This window comes from Anarrhichthys ocellatus, unplaced genomic scaffold (genome assembly GCF_004355925.1).
Source record: "Anarrhichthys ocellatus isolate YVR2014 unplaced genomic scaffold, GSC_Weel_1.0 scaffold52, whole genome shotgun sequence".
Taxonomy (NCBI): Eukaryota; Metazoa; Chordata; class Actinopteri; order Perciformes; family Anarhichadidae; genus Anarrhichthys; species Anarrhichthys ocellatus.
Window position 1 is genome coordinate 1701181 of NW_022280082.1, and position 15591 is coordinate 1716771.

The 15591-nt window shown below is 42.2% G+C and overlaps 2 protein-coding genes across 3 annotated transcripts; both read right to left on the reverse strand.

The window, feature by feature from the left end:
• Positions 1–142: 142 nt before the first annotated feature.
• Positions 143–5281, reverse strand: batf (basic leucine zipper transcription factor, ATF-like). The gene is made up of 3 exons (XM_031870335.1): positions 5082–5281; positions 3986–4090; positions 143–1157 (listed from the first exon to the last, which is right to left on the reverse strand). Exons 1-3 carry the CDS (start codon positions 5142–5144, stop codon positions 951–953), a joined length of 375 nt encoding a protein of 124 aa, XP_031726195.1. The 5' UTR covers positions 5145–5281; the 3' UTR covers positions 143–950.
• Positions 5282–9273: 3992 nt separating this feature from the next.
• Positions 9274–14111, reverse strand: zc3h14 (zinc finger CCCH-type containing 14). 2 transcript variants are annotated; one of them, XM_031870365.1, is made up of 17 exons: positions 13982–14111; positions 13578–13620; positions 13369–13483; positions 13239–13279; positions 12944–13118; positions 12495–12816; positions 12219–12388; positions 11838–11938; positions 11580–11738; positions 11336–11413; positions 10993–11149; positions 10703–10908; positions 10426–10564; positions 10192–10334; positions 9964–10046; positions 9673–9779; positions 9274–9484 (listed from the first exon to the last, which is right to left on the reverse strand). In XM_031870365.1, the coding sequence occupies exons 1-17, from the start codon at positions 14015–14017 to the stop codon at positions 9481–9483; spliced, it is 2079 nt and encodes a 692-aa protein (XP_031726225.1). In that variant the 5' UTR covers positions 14018–14111; the 3' UTR covers positions 9274–9480. The 2 variants fall into 2 exon arrangements, with proteins under 2 accessions (XP_031726225.1, XP_031726224.1); XM_031870364.1 differs by having other exon boundaries at positions 12219–12391.
• Between the last annotated feature and the right edge of the window lie 1480 nt (positions 14112–15591).

The window sequence follows — 15591 nt, forward strand, 5'->3', positions numbered from 1 at the left end:
AATTATTACAAAAAAAAGGCGAATGCCATGAAAGCCTGAGTTGTGTTCAAGGACAAAACTTAATTCTGACCCACTCAGGGCAAAATGAAAAGTTTATTTTTGTGCTTAATGTGGGCTACTTCAACTGTTGGTGAACAGTGCCATCTAGGGATTCCCTCATCAGAGAAATAAAACATGAAGGTGGATTGTCAAGTGTCCCCTGTTATCAAACCCCAGTGCAGACTTTAATCACTCTGCTGTCCAGACAAAGACAAAACACTGCACGGAGGCATGAATAACAAACGTGGAGGTCAGAAATGATCACCTAAAAGGCACCACATTTAATAAATATATTTTGCTGGGTCTTCTCCCACATCAGCGTTGTCACCAGTACACACGTCGAGACCCATAGAATGCCCATCCTCCACTGGACAGACGTTTCTTTTTTGGTACATCGACTTTACATTCTCTTTGTCCACAATCAAATCTGTCAAAATCTCCTGAGCATCATCGATCTACATTTACACAATGAAACACATTCATAAACACGAGAAAGTAAAACATGACAGGATGACAAAAGGTGCTCTCCATGACACTAAAAATGTACAAAAACACTGTACCGCCTGAGTCACCTGAACAAACAGTAGGTTGTTCATTTTCTCCCAATGTAAACATGGACTGGCTCATAACTCTACCCATCGAGCCATTTAAGTTCACATACATATCACTGATATTAATCAGGGGAAAGCAAAGACATGAGCACAAGCAAAATAAATAGTTTTGAACACTGTTTGTGACAGTTTGGTGTCCATACTGTCATTGTTTGGCGGACACACCTGCTGGTCATGTCAATATTCATGTTTTAGAACAATGATTAACGTTTATAGACACATTTCCAGTCAGTCTTTCTCTCCACTGAGGTCAGTCGTCAGTTCGCAGCACGTCCTCGGCCGCCTCGGTAGTCGATCAGGTCAGTGCTGGTAGTGTGGCACAGTGATGTGCTGGTGGTGGTAGCTGCTGTGATGAGGAGGGTAGAGGAGGTCGGGGGTCTGAGGAGTCAGGCCGCTGCACAGAGGTTCGTGGCTGCTCAGCATGGTGGTCAGATACTTGGCCTCCTCTGTCAGCTGCTTCACCTCCTTCCTCAGGGCAGCGTTCTCCTTCTCCAGGTTCTCACTCTCCTGCAAGCACACAGGGACACAATGTTTGTTTATTAGTGATACAAGGGGTGTTACTGTGAGGTTAAGTGTGCGAATGACATAAAAGCAGTATTATATCCTATATATTTTAATGCTTTAACCACAAATTAAAGTATATTTGACCCCTAAACATATTAATCTATTTAAATGTATTTGCTGTATGAATGGCAATGTCTGTCTGTGGGTTGGTCCACAGCTTCGGTCCAGACTGATATAGATTAACAGAGGTTGAATCCTAGACTTTGATGATCCCCTGACTTTTAATCTTGCACCATAATGAAGCTGACATTTGTGGTTTCGGGGTAAATTTCGCCACAGTAACTTCTAACTTGTATTAACTTTGGTGATCCTCTGACTTTTTCGTCTAGTTCCATCTTCTGGCCAAAGTTTGAATCTGTGCAACATGTTTGTTTGGGATCAAATACCTGCAAAACGAATGCCTTTCTCATCAGCTTCAGCTGTGCTTAGTGTTCACTAGCAAACACGATCATGCTGGTGAACGTTATAAACTATGAATGATAAGCGTTAGCATCTTAGCATTGCCATTGTAAGCATTGTTAAGCACGCTGGCTTTAGTCCTTGACTCAAAGCGCCACTGTTCTTTAGACATGTGTTCAATATGAGTCTATCACAAGCAAATTCTGCACATTTTTATATTTTGCACACATGCTACTTGAAGACTAACCATGCTTGGAAAAATGTTGTTCAAGAGTAAATAAAACATGTGTTGTCTTTTGAAAATATTTGCAAGTAAAATGGGCTAAAATGTACTTTTAAATTGGCTAAAACATTTTATCTTTTTATTTGTCCAGTTACCTTAAAACCAGCAGGTAACGCAGTTGAAACAGGCCCTTTACACAGCAGATATTTGTACATGTCATAGCAGGGTAAACACAGGTGTAAGTGAAAAAATTAATTATCGTCCAATTCTATTTCTACAGCAAGTCAGGTAGCACAGTACCAGGACGCTGCCCACCTTAATGGAACAGGGCCATAATGTTATTAATTACACCTGTGGTTATCCTGCAATTACTTGACACAATGGCCCATTATATATTGTTGCTTTGCATTACCAGAAAAACAATACCATAACTTAATTAATAAAAGTATTTTCACTGTCGTAGTGGAACGTTGAACTTTTACGTCTATTCGACGTCTTTTTATTTCCATACTGAAATGATTGAAGACCAAAAGTCTACAGCATGCCTAACTTTTCCTGAGCTACTTTATTGTAATGTAAAGTAAAACAACGTTATAAAAGTGCTTCAACACCAACACTATGAAGACTGATTCAGACAGAAACTGCCTGCAGCTCACAAAGCAAAACAATCTTAAACGTTAGATGACGAAAGTACATTTTCCAAAACAAGCTCTCATGGCAATCATAAAAGTAGAGCAAAACTGTGCATGCGAGAAAGAAAAACTTTTTGGCGTGGGTATAGCAGGGGGGAAGAAACCTTCCACTTGGTGAATGAAAAGGTCAAACCATGGCCGAAAGATTATAATGCTGAGCTGTGGGTCCTTACTGTCACAGCACCTCTGGGCAAACCCCATACTTGCGTCACTTAGCCAAATACAGCCCACTGCTATCAGAGCTTTACAAGAAGTGACTGCCTTTTTCTCCCCTCCTGCCCACGATATACAATTTACACAGAAGAAAAAAATACTACCGAAGAAACAGGAAATAAGCCACGGTGTCATAGAGAGGGAAAATTCGCCTTCCTGTTTATCTAGTGAGACGATGACAGCAAAACCACAGAAATGTGTTCTGTGTTCTGTGGTCCCCTGGTGCTCTCTGCGACTGACATGCTTTAAAAGTAGGTTGATGTTATACACTTCACCGGGGGTTCTCACATATTCAGAGCTCCGTATTTATTAGTGTGGGTCTTCTGAAGGTCAAAACCTGGTCATGGTGACAGAGTAAAGTACAACACAAATCAAATGGGCTTAAACTTGAACAAGGAAGTCACACAGATAGTGGACAGGTAGTCAGCATGTTGCAATAAATATGCACTGGTGTGACAGCATGTAGAGCTATTGCAGGTTATAAAGGAAATCAGAAGATAGTTGCATCATTAGCTGAGAGGTCATTGTGTTTCGTAGACCTGCTGCACACACAAGTAAAAGAAGATCTGAGAAATGCCTGCACTCTTTTTGATGTTTTCGTTCAATAAAAGACTCGTCGTGTGAAGAGTCAAAATGAGTAAAAGCTGAAACGACACTGACCACCGACTATCACGCGAAAAAAACGAGCTGCACAAAACGAATAATGGGGGCAACAGACAAAGTGTCCGGCCCGAACACCCTTCTGCTATCATATTCAGCGCTGCAATCTCTGGTGCTGGATTCTGCTGCAGAAACGGAGTGATTGCCCACACGTGCTAATTTATTCCTTAAGCTTCTGCAAACACACAGAGCAGCGTCCAAGTGGGCAGCCCAACAGAAGCCATGACACATCGCCACATGGTCAGGTAGCGTTTCGTAAATATAGTACTAAGTCATTCTCAGAGGCCGTTGGATCGATTGATCGGCTGGCTGCAGAAACATCACTACCCTATACAGTATTTTGGAAGGTAACCCTAACTAATGCTGCTAAACATCCTTCAGTATATAGTATGATTTGTATCCAGCGTTGCAGTGCAATAAAGCTATGGCAAAACAATGGCTTTTTGCATTAACACCATGTAATAACTTCTGTTCTTTTGCTTGTGCCTCTGTGGCAAATGTCTTAATAAGTAGAAGTCAGTGTTAAACCGTGTTGCTTTTGAGTAAGAGTATGATGTATATATCGCAGAGAGAAGCCTCCTCACCAAGTGCAGGGTGTCAGCTTTCTGAGTTTGCCTCATCCTGCTCTTCTGAGCAGCGATCCGGTTCTTCTCTCGCCGCATCACCTTCTTCGCGTCATCCGAGGAGCTCTGACAAAACACAAATGTCGACGGTTAATTTGTGTGCGGTGACAGAAACATCAAGTGGCACAACTGAGAGGGAGAGAGATGCTCCTGAACCTTGAGAAAGTGAAGATCAGACTGATCATGTCACTGCCTGTTGCCGGTGGGGTTCATGTGTGAAATAGAGGCGTTCTCTATTTCAATGGCAGTTTGACAGAAGACAGGCCAAACTTTACACCTAATGTGAAGGGCAGGGTCGGGGAGAGGCTGAGTCATCGCTTAGGTATAACGCACACCCTGTTTCGTGTCCTGAACACTCGATTTTCTTGGTATCATAATAACTAATCCCTTTCAAAATACTGAGTCAGTTGTACATCAAAGAGGTTCCAATTTCATTATCTAACGTCTTCTGAATTGTCCGTTAAAGCCTTGCTGGAAGAAAAACCCCAAAACAACTGATGCTTCAGAGGATTCCTTTATCCACATACAAGTGAGGCTCCCAGCTTCTAACTTGTGTAAAAAAAAAACAAAAAAAAAACCGTTTTATTTCCACAATGCTAGAGCAAGAGAATGAGCAGCAGTGTGCACGAGACTGGCACATGTGGAACAAGCCTCGCGTGCAGAGGAACCTACAGTAATAATACAGTGTTTAACACGCTGTCTGTTCCCGACAGCTCTCCCCATCATTCACGGTTTGAGAGACTTGCTAAAACAAAGGATTCCCACAACTTGGGCGAGTGATACATTTTGCAATTCACAAAAGCCTACACTTGAGGCGAGTCATGGCTGCAGCCCATGTGTGCATGTGAAACCTTTTCTGAGAAACTGTGAAAAGAGCTAACAAAGACAGAAGAACTAGGCTGTGCTGTTGCCCACTAAATATGTATCACACACTGCATCCAGTCACACATTTAGGAGAAATACGTCGCGTTTAATCTGTAGATCTTCGGTGTAAAGAGGATGTAAACAAGTAAACGTGGGTACATTATTGAGAAAGTAGATGGAAGAGCACACTTACCGGCCTGCTTCCAGGTGATGGGGACTTGTAACTTGTGTCATTGCTGTCAGAGCCCTGAGCCATAGCCAACCGCGGCGACTGAAACTGTGTGTCTTTCTCCACTTCTGCTTTGTATTTAGTGTGTGTGTGTTTTGTGTGTGTGTGTGAGAGAGAGAGAGAGAGAGAGAGAGAGAGAGAGAGTCTGTGTAGCAGAACGAGTGCTGAGAAGAACTTGGCTTAATGAGTCTCTTTCTTCCCTCTTTTCTTTCCCTTTCTGTCACTCCTCCTTCTCTTTCACTCTCTCGCTCATGCTCTCTCACTTTATCTCTCTCTCTCTCTCTCTCTCTCTCTCTCTCTCTCTGACACACACACTGTGAGACTGTAGCTGTCTGCCTAATTAGCTCTATCTGATGTGGCTTCTGGTAAGAATCTGGGTAAGTTGCATTAGACTGGAAGTCACATGTCTGATGGAAAGTCAAAGCACATAAGGTCATCTTGTAAACTCCAGAAAAAAAACATTGGGGGTTAGAGTTACATTTTAAATACATATGAGGTGGATATTACCAGTTTCAGAAAAAGGTTTTAATGTCAAAATAAATTGTATTTATAACTTCATGTTTGGTAGCAGCAGAATCTAAATAAAACGTTCTCCTAAAAGACCTGATATTGACCTAACTGCAACTTTTTCTTCGCTTGTGATTAAGGGTGTTAGACATCGTGGGCATTCCCTCTTCCTCTTTTCTTTTTTCTTTTAGCAGCCACAAATGATATGTTTCGACCAAATCCTCAAGAGACGAGCACATCCTAAAACTCCAAATGGATGACTGAGTTGTGAATATTTACACACACTTCATGGTAATTTCCAGAAGTGCACCATGCTTTTTGCTCGCCACGCGCACAGCTGCAATAAGGTGAGGCTGTGTCGAGGGCTCGGGGCGCCCGAAAACCCCACCTATAGAATTCCCTCCTCATCTTTCGCTTTAAACGTCTCTGTGAAGTATAAGTGTAGAGGTGTGGGGAATCTTCCAGAAAATGTACAGTTTGAGGAGGTTTAATAGGCGAAGCTGCATATGTGATTACTTGTATTATTTTCTTGTTTACTCTCATCACGAGGTAGCATTTGGTGATGCAAGAACAAGATTTTCTTGTTAGCAAAAAAAAAAAAGAATCAGGACCAAAACAGCTTTACTTGGCAGAACAGCCCTCCCACACAAAAACATGTTCTACCATCACAGGAATTTTGAAGAGCTTGGGCACGGCCAGACATTTCTAATACTTGGCATTTAACGCCGTCCAAAAGAGTTGAGGCTGTAAAAAGAAAAGAAAGAGGAGACAAGCTGATTAGTCAAATTCTGCTTAAACCAGGGCACAGACACAATACGGCACAAATATAGAAAAGCAAAACCAGCCTATGGCTTTGGCTTCGTTTATTTCTGAACCTTAAATGATCATAAGGTGCTAGGGATGGTCTTGAGCGCCTCAGAAACTACATTCAATAAACCGTAAAAACCTCATAAACGTTGAGTGATCATTTCAAAACATGTAAAGAAGTATGTTTTTATCTATTCATTTCTTTATTAGAATTATGACGCTTTTCATTTGTGAGCTATTCCATCTGGAGATTATTGAAACACAGAGGGCTTTTTGTTCCTTTTTTAAATCAGGAGCTCAATCAAGCCCTTCGAGGCAGCGAGAACTCACAAAACAGGCTGGATAGCAGCTTATCAAGCGGAATTCCAGCTCGTTACGCTCACTCAAACAACATCCATCCTGAGTAAAATTTAGTAGAGGCGACGCCTCATAAATACAGTGCAAATTAACACTAGCAACTGTCAACAGCAGTCTCTCTTCTTCTTCTTCTTCTTCTTCTTCTTCTTCTTCTTCTTCTTCTTCAGGCCCTGCTTACTTGGAAAAACCCCCGATGGGCCATTTATTGAGATAGCAAACTGCGATGCCCTCATTTGTGGTGTCTCTTCTTTGGAAATGACTGTGGGAGGTTTCTAATAAGCACCAAATTATTGAGGGAAAGTGAAGAATCATGAAGACGTTGATGACCGTAAAAATAACACTGGTACCCTACACATGTTGTGAGTTAATTTATACAGAACACAGTTTTCACTTCAAAACAAAGGTCATCTATGAGTCAGTGAAGTCCAGTCTGTAAAAAGTTGCCTTTTTTTTTTCCAAATCTGCATATTTGCAAGCTCTAACCCGGAGATATACATGTACTGCAGCTTTAAGTATTATGCTGACATAAATTTACTTTAATCCAATTGTGGATACATATTTTGGTTACTTTGCAAACAAAAACTGTAATAATGTTTAATATATTGCCCTGGGAAAGTTTAAATGTCACCTGTTTGTCAATTAACAAAATAATAAGTCTCTCTGTTTGGCGGTACATTTCCACCCTTAGTGGTTAGGATTACTTTAGGCTTTTCTTTGTTTGAAAATGAACATTTACTCAAGTTATTCCACAATGTTGTTTGCATCTGTTTGAGGCATCTCTTCCTCAATAACTGTATTTTTGGTCCACAAATGATCCATTTTATAATGTGTAACTCTGTCGCAAATAAAGACGGCCTTCGGGGAAGACAATTCCTAAAAATCATAGATTAAGATCAAGGTTCTGATAGCCCCAGCTGCTGGTAACTAACACCGGAAAGTTAAATTTGATTATGTTCAAGGGAAGGCAGCAGGGACAAGCACATTGCCTGTTATGGTGCCACATTAGTTACATGCACCATCGACATTAAAGCACTGAGAAAGCCTGAAGTGTGGTGTGCTTTCGACTTACAGTATATTTAAACTGACGGTTTGATTAAAATCCTCCTTTAGTAGTTTAGCGGCACCTACCTCAGTATTCAGTGTGGTTGATGTAGTTGCATGTGTCCTCCAGGGGGAGGCGGTGTCTGTGAGGGGTTTTCATGTGAATAAGGAGATAAAGAAACAACGATGAAGCTGCTGTGTGCTGTAAATGTACAATGTAGTGTGTATGTGTGTAAAAGGTAGTTCGTAGATGTGTCAAAAAGACTGGGTCCCGCTGTATTACTCAGGCTGCACTACAGCGTCTATTCACAGGCGCGATCCCACTACTGAGCGGCACGGGGGCTTTGACCTGCTCCGTTTCCGGCCTGGGCCGGTGCACCCCTCCTTAGACGACCTGGTGGTCCCGAGCTCCCCCAGGAGCACCATATCGATACCGAACTTAATGCGGACACCCGATCGGCATAGTGCACTGCAGCTCAGAACTCCTGAGCTCAAACGGTCCGCCAGACTTAGCCTCCCAGCAACTTGGATTACAGGCGCGCGCCACCGCACCCGGCGAGGAACACAGACGTTCACAGGGCTTTTGAGTTGGACTACGGTGACGTCATCACGGAGCACGTTGCAGCGACTTCTCGTGGCGGGAAATAAAACTGCAGCTTCAGAGAGACGAAAGCCATAAACCATCACATATAACCTGAAGATAATGTACTTATTATGCCTCTTTGAATCACATCATCTTTACATATAAAGTCTCATTGTATTGATCTTTATTATGTAACGGGCTGATCTGCATCACAGTTTACCTTCATAACTATCTGTTCACTCTCTGTTGTGCACACAGCAAATCTATGAATCAACCAGAACACACAGCTGGTGTTTTCATTTCAACACAACTGTGTTATTACTTTATAAATTATGTCAGCTAACAAGAATGTGTTTTTGCTTCTTCAACTCCTCTCAACCATCACGTATAAAACAAACTAGGACTAGCAGACCTCTTGTTCCCACAGAATGTTGATGAACGTATTTAATTCCACTTTTACCCCTCCATCTTATTATTATATCTGAATGGACATGTTTGAAAAAAATACAAATCTTGACTTCATAAACGTAAGTCACTTATACATTATATTCATAGAACATGTTTCATCAGTCTGTGTCTGCATCTCATTGTTTACCATCAAATGTTAACAGGGAATCAAATCGTTCAGCTTACTAGAGGGAAATAGGTTCCATGTACTTTTCTTTTTAACTGAAAGTTGTATAGTTTGGTTGCATGTTCTCCGCTTTACTGGCTGCCACCGCATGTGACTTATACCTGATCTCATCCTTTTAGTAGAGCGCAAAACAACTATCCTGACTCGATAACCACTTTATTTATTTATCAGTGGTGAACATCTGCGAGAACCAATATCATGAAGAACACGAGATAAATGACAAGGTGTTTAAAGTTCACTGTGGAGTAATTTAATATTCTGAGACAGCAAAAACCTTTTCATCTTACAAAACAATTCTTTTAAAAATAAACCCAAAGAGTACATTAAAATGAAATGAAACCGTTGAAGAATGAAAAGAATGAAAACCAATAAACACAGATCGGACATTTTCCAAAGCTTCATCATCAGACTTCCGTCAGACTCCCTGGACTTTATTAGCTGTGAGAGAGACAAACAGAAATTAGTACAATATAGATGATAACATTACTTAAATCATAGCTTTTATTAATGAATGAATATTTATTGGGTGAAGCCCCCCTCATACATTAGATGATTTTAAGGGATACTGTTATCAACGAGCTAAACATTTCAACCATGTAGAATTTAGCATTAGCCCATCTGCTCACCTGCTCTGCGTCTTTGTCCACTTCAGGGCGTGTCTCGGAGGCACAGCTGTGGTCGGGTGGTAGAAGGTACATCCAGCTCGTTTGCACTGCGCCGCGAAGCGACAAGGCTGTAGATGAGAGAACCAAAATGAAGAACTGCGACTTAGTGTTTTGTGCAAAAGGTCTCGACCGGAGGACATGAGCGCAAAAGAAATTGCAGCTTTCAAATAAAAGCACTTTAACCAAATCCCACATATATTCAAGTTACCATCACAGATCAGAGCTCCACATCCACACGTTAAAATGTTTTACCTTGGGATGATAAAATGGACAGTCCATCTTCTTGCACTCTGGGAAGAAGCGGCACACACTGGTGGTTTGCACTGGCTGCACGGCTGTAAACACAAAGAGTTTAGAAGTTCACATCCCCGTTATGTTGCTGCTTTACCCGTGGAATCTAAATACACTCTTACAAATCTTAGTTTGCGTCATAGTGGTCTGAACAGCTTGTGCTGAATCACAGATGTAATGAGAGAGTACCTGGCCTGGGCGGAGGAGCAGCAGCTGTGCTTCTTCGGCTCACATGAGTGAAGGGACAGTCCGGCTTGGTGCACCTGGCGTCGTATTTACAATTGGGATGCACAAAAAGGCATTTATCCCCAAACTTGCAAGTGGGAAAAGTCCTTTGGAAGAACAAAAAAAGAAATCATGAAAGAGTGCCGAGCCATAAAAACTCCATTACCGTATCTTCAGTTTAATAACAGAAATACTCACTTGCACTGTGTCGTAGGGTGATGGTACAAACACTCGTCTCCACTTTTACAGACCGGCCAGAACCTGCAGCGCTCCATCACCTTCTGCTTCTTTAAAGAGACGGCACCCTCTTCCCCCATCTCAACGTCCATCATGTCATCTGTCAAAAGATGACAGAATGCCAAGCCTTTACTGAGGCACTTTGTAACAGTGTTTGAAATGTGCGCCAATAAGAAAGTAAATGATTATTATTGCAGTAAAGAATTACGATGACAAAGCCCCCCCCCCACACACACACCTTCTGATGGTGTGACTCTCCCCTGCAGTCTGTGGAGGATGCTGACTTTGGACCCCCTGTTGACGGGGACAGTCGCATCGGTGGCCTTTGAGACCGGTCTCACGCTATCCCAGTCCATCTCACCGTCTGCGAGATTCCCCAGCGGGCTCGGTACCCCGTCTAATGTCACTATGAACTTGGGGCTTGCAGAGTCACCCTTCTCCTTACTAGTGTGAAAATAGAAACGCTCATGTATAAACGAGAAGAGCTGAGAATATACATTCATAACATCTGTGTGTGTGTGTGTGTACCTGGCCTGGACAGTGCGTGGTATAGCAGACTGGACTTCCCCTTTGACCGGAGGTGGATGCTGGATTCTAGTTGTGGATTCTCCCAGCTGCGGCCGGCTCACTATGAAGGAGCGGGTATCAAATGGTTTTGCATCGCTGCCTTCAGCGACCTCAGCAACTAGAAAACCCCAAACGCAGACATCTCAGTCTAATGCATAACGAAAGACAATCCATGAGGCATCTTCTGGGTTATGTATCATTAGTTACTACATTTACATGTTCTCAGTAAAGAAGAGGAACTTTTTATTGTAGCACTTTTCTAAAGATCCCCATAAAAGCAAGACGGCACGCGAAAAAGACTCACCATAGTCACGCTGCTCTCTTCTTTCATTGCTCTCTGCTAAGCCCAACTGGAGGCGAGAAGCTAAAGATCTCACTGGAGCTGGGAGGAAAACATCAGTAGAGTGATCAGTGGAATAAATACAGATTGTTTTTTTTTTTACATTAACTTATTAGTTTAGCTCACTGGGATTCTGGCTTTCGGGTGTCAGATTGTTTAAAGCAGTGCACAGCAACCACGTGCTGCACCAGCTCTACTCTTCACCTACCGGGGGCTCTGGAAGGAGGTAGCTCTGCAGAGGTGTAGGTCTGAACCCTGGGGGTCAGGCTGTGGAGGTGCTCCTGGACCAGCTGGATGGCTGCAGTCATCTCCTCACTGCTGGCCATACGAGTACGAGGTGCAACAGGAACAGTCTGCCTCTGTGGCACTGGGATTAAAAAAGTCAATGTAAGGGATAACGGCGACAACTAAAATGCATAAACTGCAGTAAAATAACAACATTTTCATGGCAACTCATTAAACATACTTTTGGGGTAGGTTGTAGTTTTGGTAATGGAGTCTTGAGCCTCAGAGATGGCCTTCAGTATCAGATTCCTGTTGGCTTGCTTGGCTGGAGGGAGAGTAGGCCTGAAACCATAGACACCACAGTAATGTTAAAGTTCAGCAAAGACTTTCAGCTGTCTGATCATTCAAAAGATCAGTCAGTGCTGGACTGTCACTGAGGTCTTTTATGATCTTTTATGAACTACTGTAAAATATGGATTCCAACTGAATGCAAATACCTTGGACAAATCACATTTGCTACATAATTGTGGTTAACAGTGAATTACAATCCCTGTGGGCCCTCTAATTCAATAAAGTACAACATATAATGTTAGAAAATAGCACACGAGGCGTGAACACTGACTTGCGTTCTGGTTTGGAGGGTAGGGACACTCGACTGGAAGGGCCTCGGCCTCCATAGCCTGTATCCTCCTCTTCCACGTCATCGCTGTCCACGTCTGCTGCTCGGTTCACTCGCACCACCGAACTCGCTACCGGCGCCTTACGCTTCCGTGACAGCTCCTCCTGCTGCTGCTGCTGAACATAGACACAGATCATTGTCATTACGGATCCTAACCTACACCTGTCTGGCACCATGTCCACAGAAATACGCTGAACACGTTAAATCGAATCACAGTACCCTGCTGGATCCGGTTCTGGAGGTTCTGCTGCTTCTGCTGTCCTGCTGCCTGGAGTGAGAGGATCCTTCCGATGGTCGATATGTTTCTGCAGAGCTTAACGATGAAAACTTGCTCTGACCCGGTCTGTAGATTTCAGCTGTGGGTCTACTAGCTGCGCCGCGTGTTCGACCATGGTTGGTGGCTATTTCTACAGGATCCTCGGCGATGAGGTCATCGTCCATCTCTGGCTTGATGTCGATAACGGCATCCAAGGGGAGCGGCTCCATGAGGGGCTTAACCGTGGAGGTAAGTCGAGAGGAACTCTTCTCCAAGCTGCCTCTCCTGGTTACAGACAAAAGGTATACAAGTTTGTGCATTTGCAAGGTCTGTCATGTGTGCCGTTTAAGAAAATGAACCGCAAACATTGTCAGCACATGAGGACAAAAAGGAGAATTCTAGCTTTAGGCACCTGCTTTCATGAGCGGAACTGGACACGCGTGCTTCAGTCCTATCAGAGCGCGAGCTGGACACCGTCAGCACCTTCAACTCCTCCTCTCTGCCGTCCTCGCTTACAGATGCCCGGTTCTTCCCAGCCACAGTATCACCGTCGGACTGGAGCTCATTTCTACTTAGGGATGCGGGCTCTGCAACAACCATGTAGTTCAAGTGGAGGAAGAAAAGTTTTGTGTGAGATGCTAAAACTACAAGCTATCTGCATTTAATAAGTAGCTATCCCATCATGCATTCAACATAGTCTGACTTACCGACTGCAACTGTTCTTAACTTCTCAAGGACACCCTGTAGCCTAAAATCAATAAAAAAAAAAAAAACATGTTAAGGCTAGAACTGGTGGTAATGTTGAGATAAATATACACTAGTCTGTTTTCATCGTACCACACTGTGAATTTAAAAGTGTTGTGTCCAAGGAAAAGGGAGAGATCGTCAGACATCTGTTGAGAGGTTTTCTTGTTCGCAACCATCACCATAATATAGTCAGGAAGCTCTTCGTCTAAATCAGTAAAGAGAGGAAACACAGAGATTACTGCGTGTAATGTGTGATTGGAGTATCGAGATTACCAGGCGTGCATCCCATATTCACTTACCAATATATGCACCGAGCTCCTGAAGCTTGCCCTTGATAGCCGCCTGAAACAGACCAAACGTACAGTGAGATGATATTATCTAGCTAGCTAGCTAGCTAGCTAGCTGCACACATGATGCAGCGCTGATCATTCATGTTAAACCTAACAAGTAGCACTGCGTATCGTTATCATTTAAAGAAGATAAAAAGCAGCTAACACGTCTGTAAACCGGCCTGATGGACATGTTACCAAATGATGTAGCAAACCCTCCACCGGCCTTGAAAATAAACCATACCGTTACCACTCTGCGACTAAGAAATTACGCTAGCATGCTAATATTAGCTAGCAACGCATATGGTATTCAAATCTTAACCGGTCACTAAGTCCGGTTATATGCGTCATATTTAGCAGATAATGTTACTCACTCTTATTTTCTTGCTTATCTCCGTACCAATCTCCATTCTTGTTTTTTAATTAAAGTAAGTAAGTTATAAAATAAGCGACTGATACTCTAGCTTCACTGCTAACCAACAGGGGACAAATGTGACGTGTGGTCAGGAAGCCGAAAAGGGACAAATCAAGGACAAAACTGTCGCGCTTCTTATCTTTTGTATACAGTCTATAATCTATCTATGGCAATATGTTTTAAATAGAAATGAAATAATAATAAAATATGAAACGACAACATATTTGTACTACAGCCACGGAAGCAGATTTAGCTATTTATAAAAATATCCCAACAATTAGATAACAATATACGTCTAAATGCACAAAATGCAATAAATGAAAGAAAACTTGAGAAGTAATGCAAAATACGTATTTATTTATTTTATTTGTATCAACAAGTGCAGTTAGAGGGCAGGTGGGACGTGAGAAAGATCAGATAACAACCAGCGTACAATATCGGACATGTGTGGCTGCTGTTTTCCTCCCTGGTGTCAATACCAAGGTTGTATGTGTGTATAACGTTTTGTGAATGATTTCTATGTGATTGACCAACAGCTTCTAACAATGTTAAACAACAGTTTTGTCAGGATTCTCACTATCCCAATAGGATACAAACCTGTGATAGTTACGGTTAAACAAAGATATGGAGATCAGATGCTGCAATAATCATTTGTGATGTGTTGGTAGTTGCACTGTGCAGTGATACTAAATGAAACGAGCAGAGAGTTAAGCAAACATAAAGACTATTTCATATCTGAGTGCTGTGTCCACAAGATGGCGGAAGAGACCATCAATAACAATCTGTGATATTTCCCCCCTCATGAGGACATGTCATATTCCACACATGGATGACTTACTCCAATAAACAATGATCAAAACTAATTCAGAAACCTGACACTGGTATCCCTGACAGACCATTCAAATGTAAATTTAATCATATTTTGAAAAAAAAGATTGGTATTTAAAATACAGATTCAAAAGATTAAGGTTTAAATATTAGTCTTAATTCTGTAAACTATCAGACTAATCATAGACGTTGTACCTCATCTTGGACAATCTAAAAACATTCTGGGGGTGCAAGTTCAAGAAATGTATGTTGCAGCAAGTTATAGTGAAGAAAAGAAAAAGTATGTGAAACAAACTTTGTTAAAAACACTCATGTCAGTGTTAGAATTTAAATTCACTTTAGCTTAAAATGATGTTAAAATGCTGGATTCTGTGGCACGTGTCTTTGACTTTCTAATGCTCATAAGCTGTATGTTTTCCTCAGATATTATTTCCTGTTTTGCAGCCCTTCAATGCCAACCAACAATGACGGGAAGGATCTTGCTCGCCGTCTAGACGAGCGTCTAACACTCTCAGCCACGGCCGTCTGCTCCGTCTCTCCGTCTGCTTTGTTCACACTGTGTGTTGCACAAATTGTTTAATGTGTAGAAACAACAACTTTGTTCAATTTTTTCCCACAATCACGTTATATAAGAACCGACGTTGACCCCTCATAATATTCCTGTTTATACTTATTGTGTATTTCTAATCTCATTATGTGTAGCATTCACATAAATGTGGGTGGTCCAGTACACTTGTGCTA

Coding starts and splice junctions, on each gene's coding strand:
- batf (XM_031870335.1), bottom strand. CDS start 5,144: ATGGCTCAGGGCTCTGACAGCAATGACACAAGTTACAAGTCCCCATCA. Junction 4,091..5,081: donor CATCACCTGGAAGCAGGCCG/GTAAGTGTGCTC, acceptor GTGTTTTGTCAG/AGCTCCTCGGATGACGCGAA. Junction 1,158..3,985: donor AAGCTGACACCCTGCACTTG/GTGAGGAGGCTT, acceptor GTGTGCTTGCAG/GAGAGTGAGAACCTGGAGAA.
- zc3h14 (XM_031870364.1), bottom strand. CDS start 14,017: ATGGAGATTGGTACGGAGATAAGCAAGAAAATAAGA. Junction 13,621..13,981: donor AGATAAGCAAGAAAATAAGA/GTGAGTAACATT, acceptor GGTCTGTTTCAG/GCGGCTATCAAGGGCAAGCT. Junction 11,150..11,335: donor AAGAGAGCAGCGTGACTATG/GTGAGTCTTTTT, acceptor GGGGTTTTCTAG/TTGCTGAGGTCGCTGAAGGC.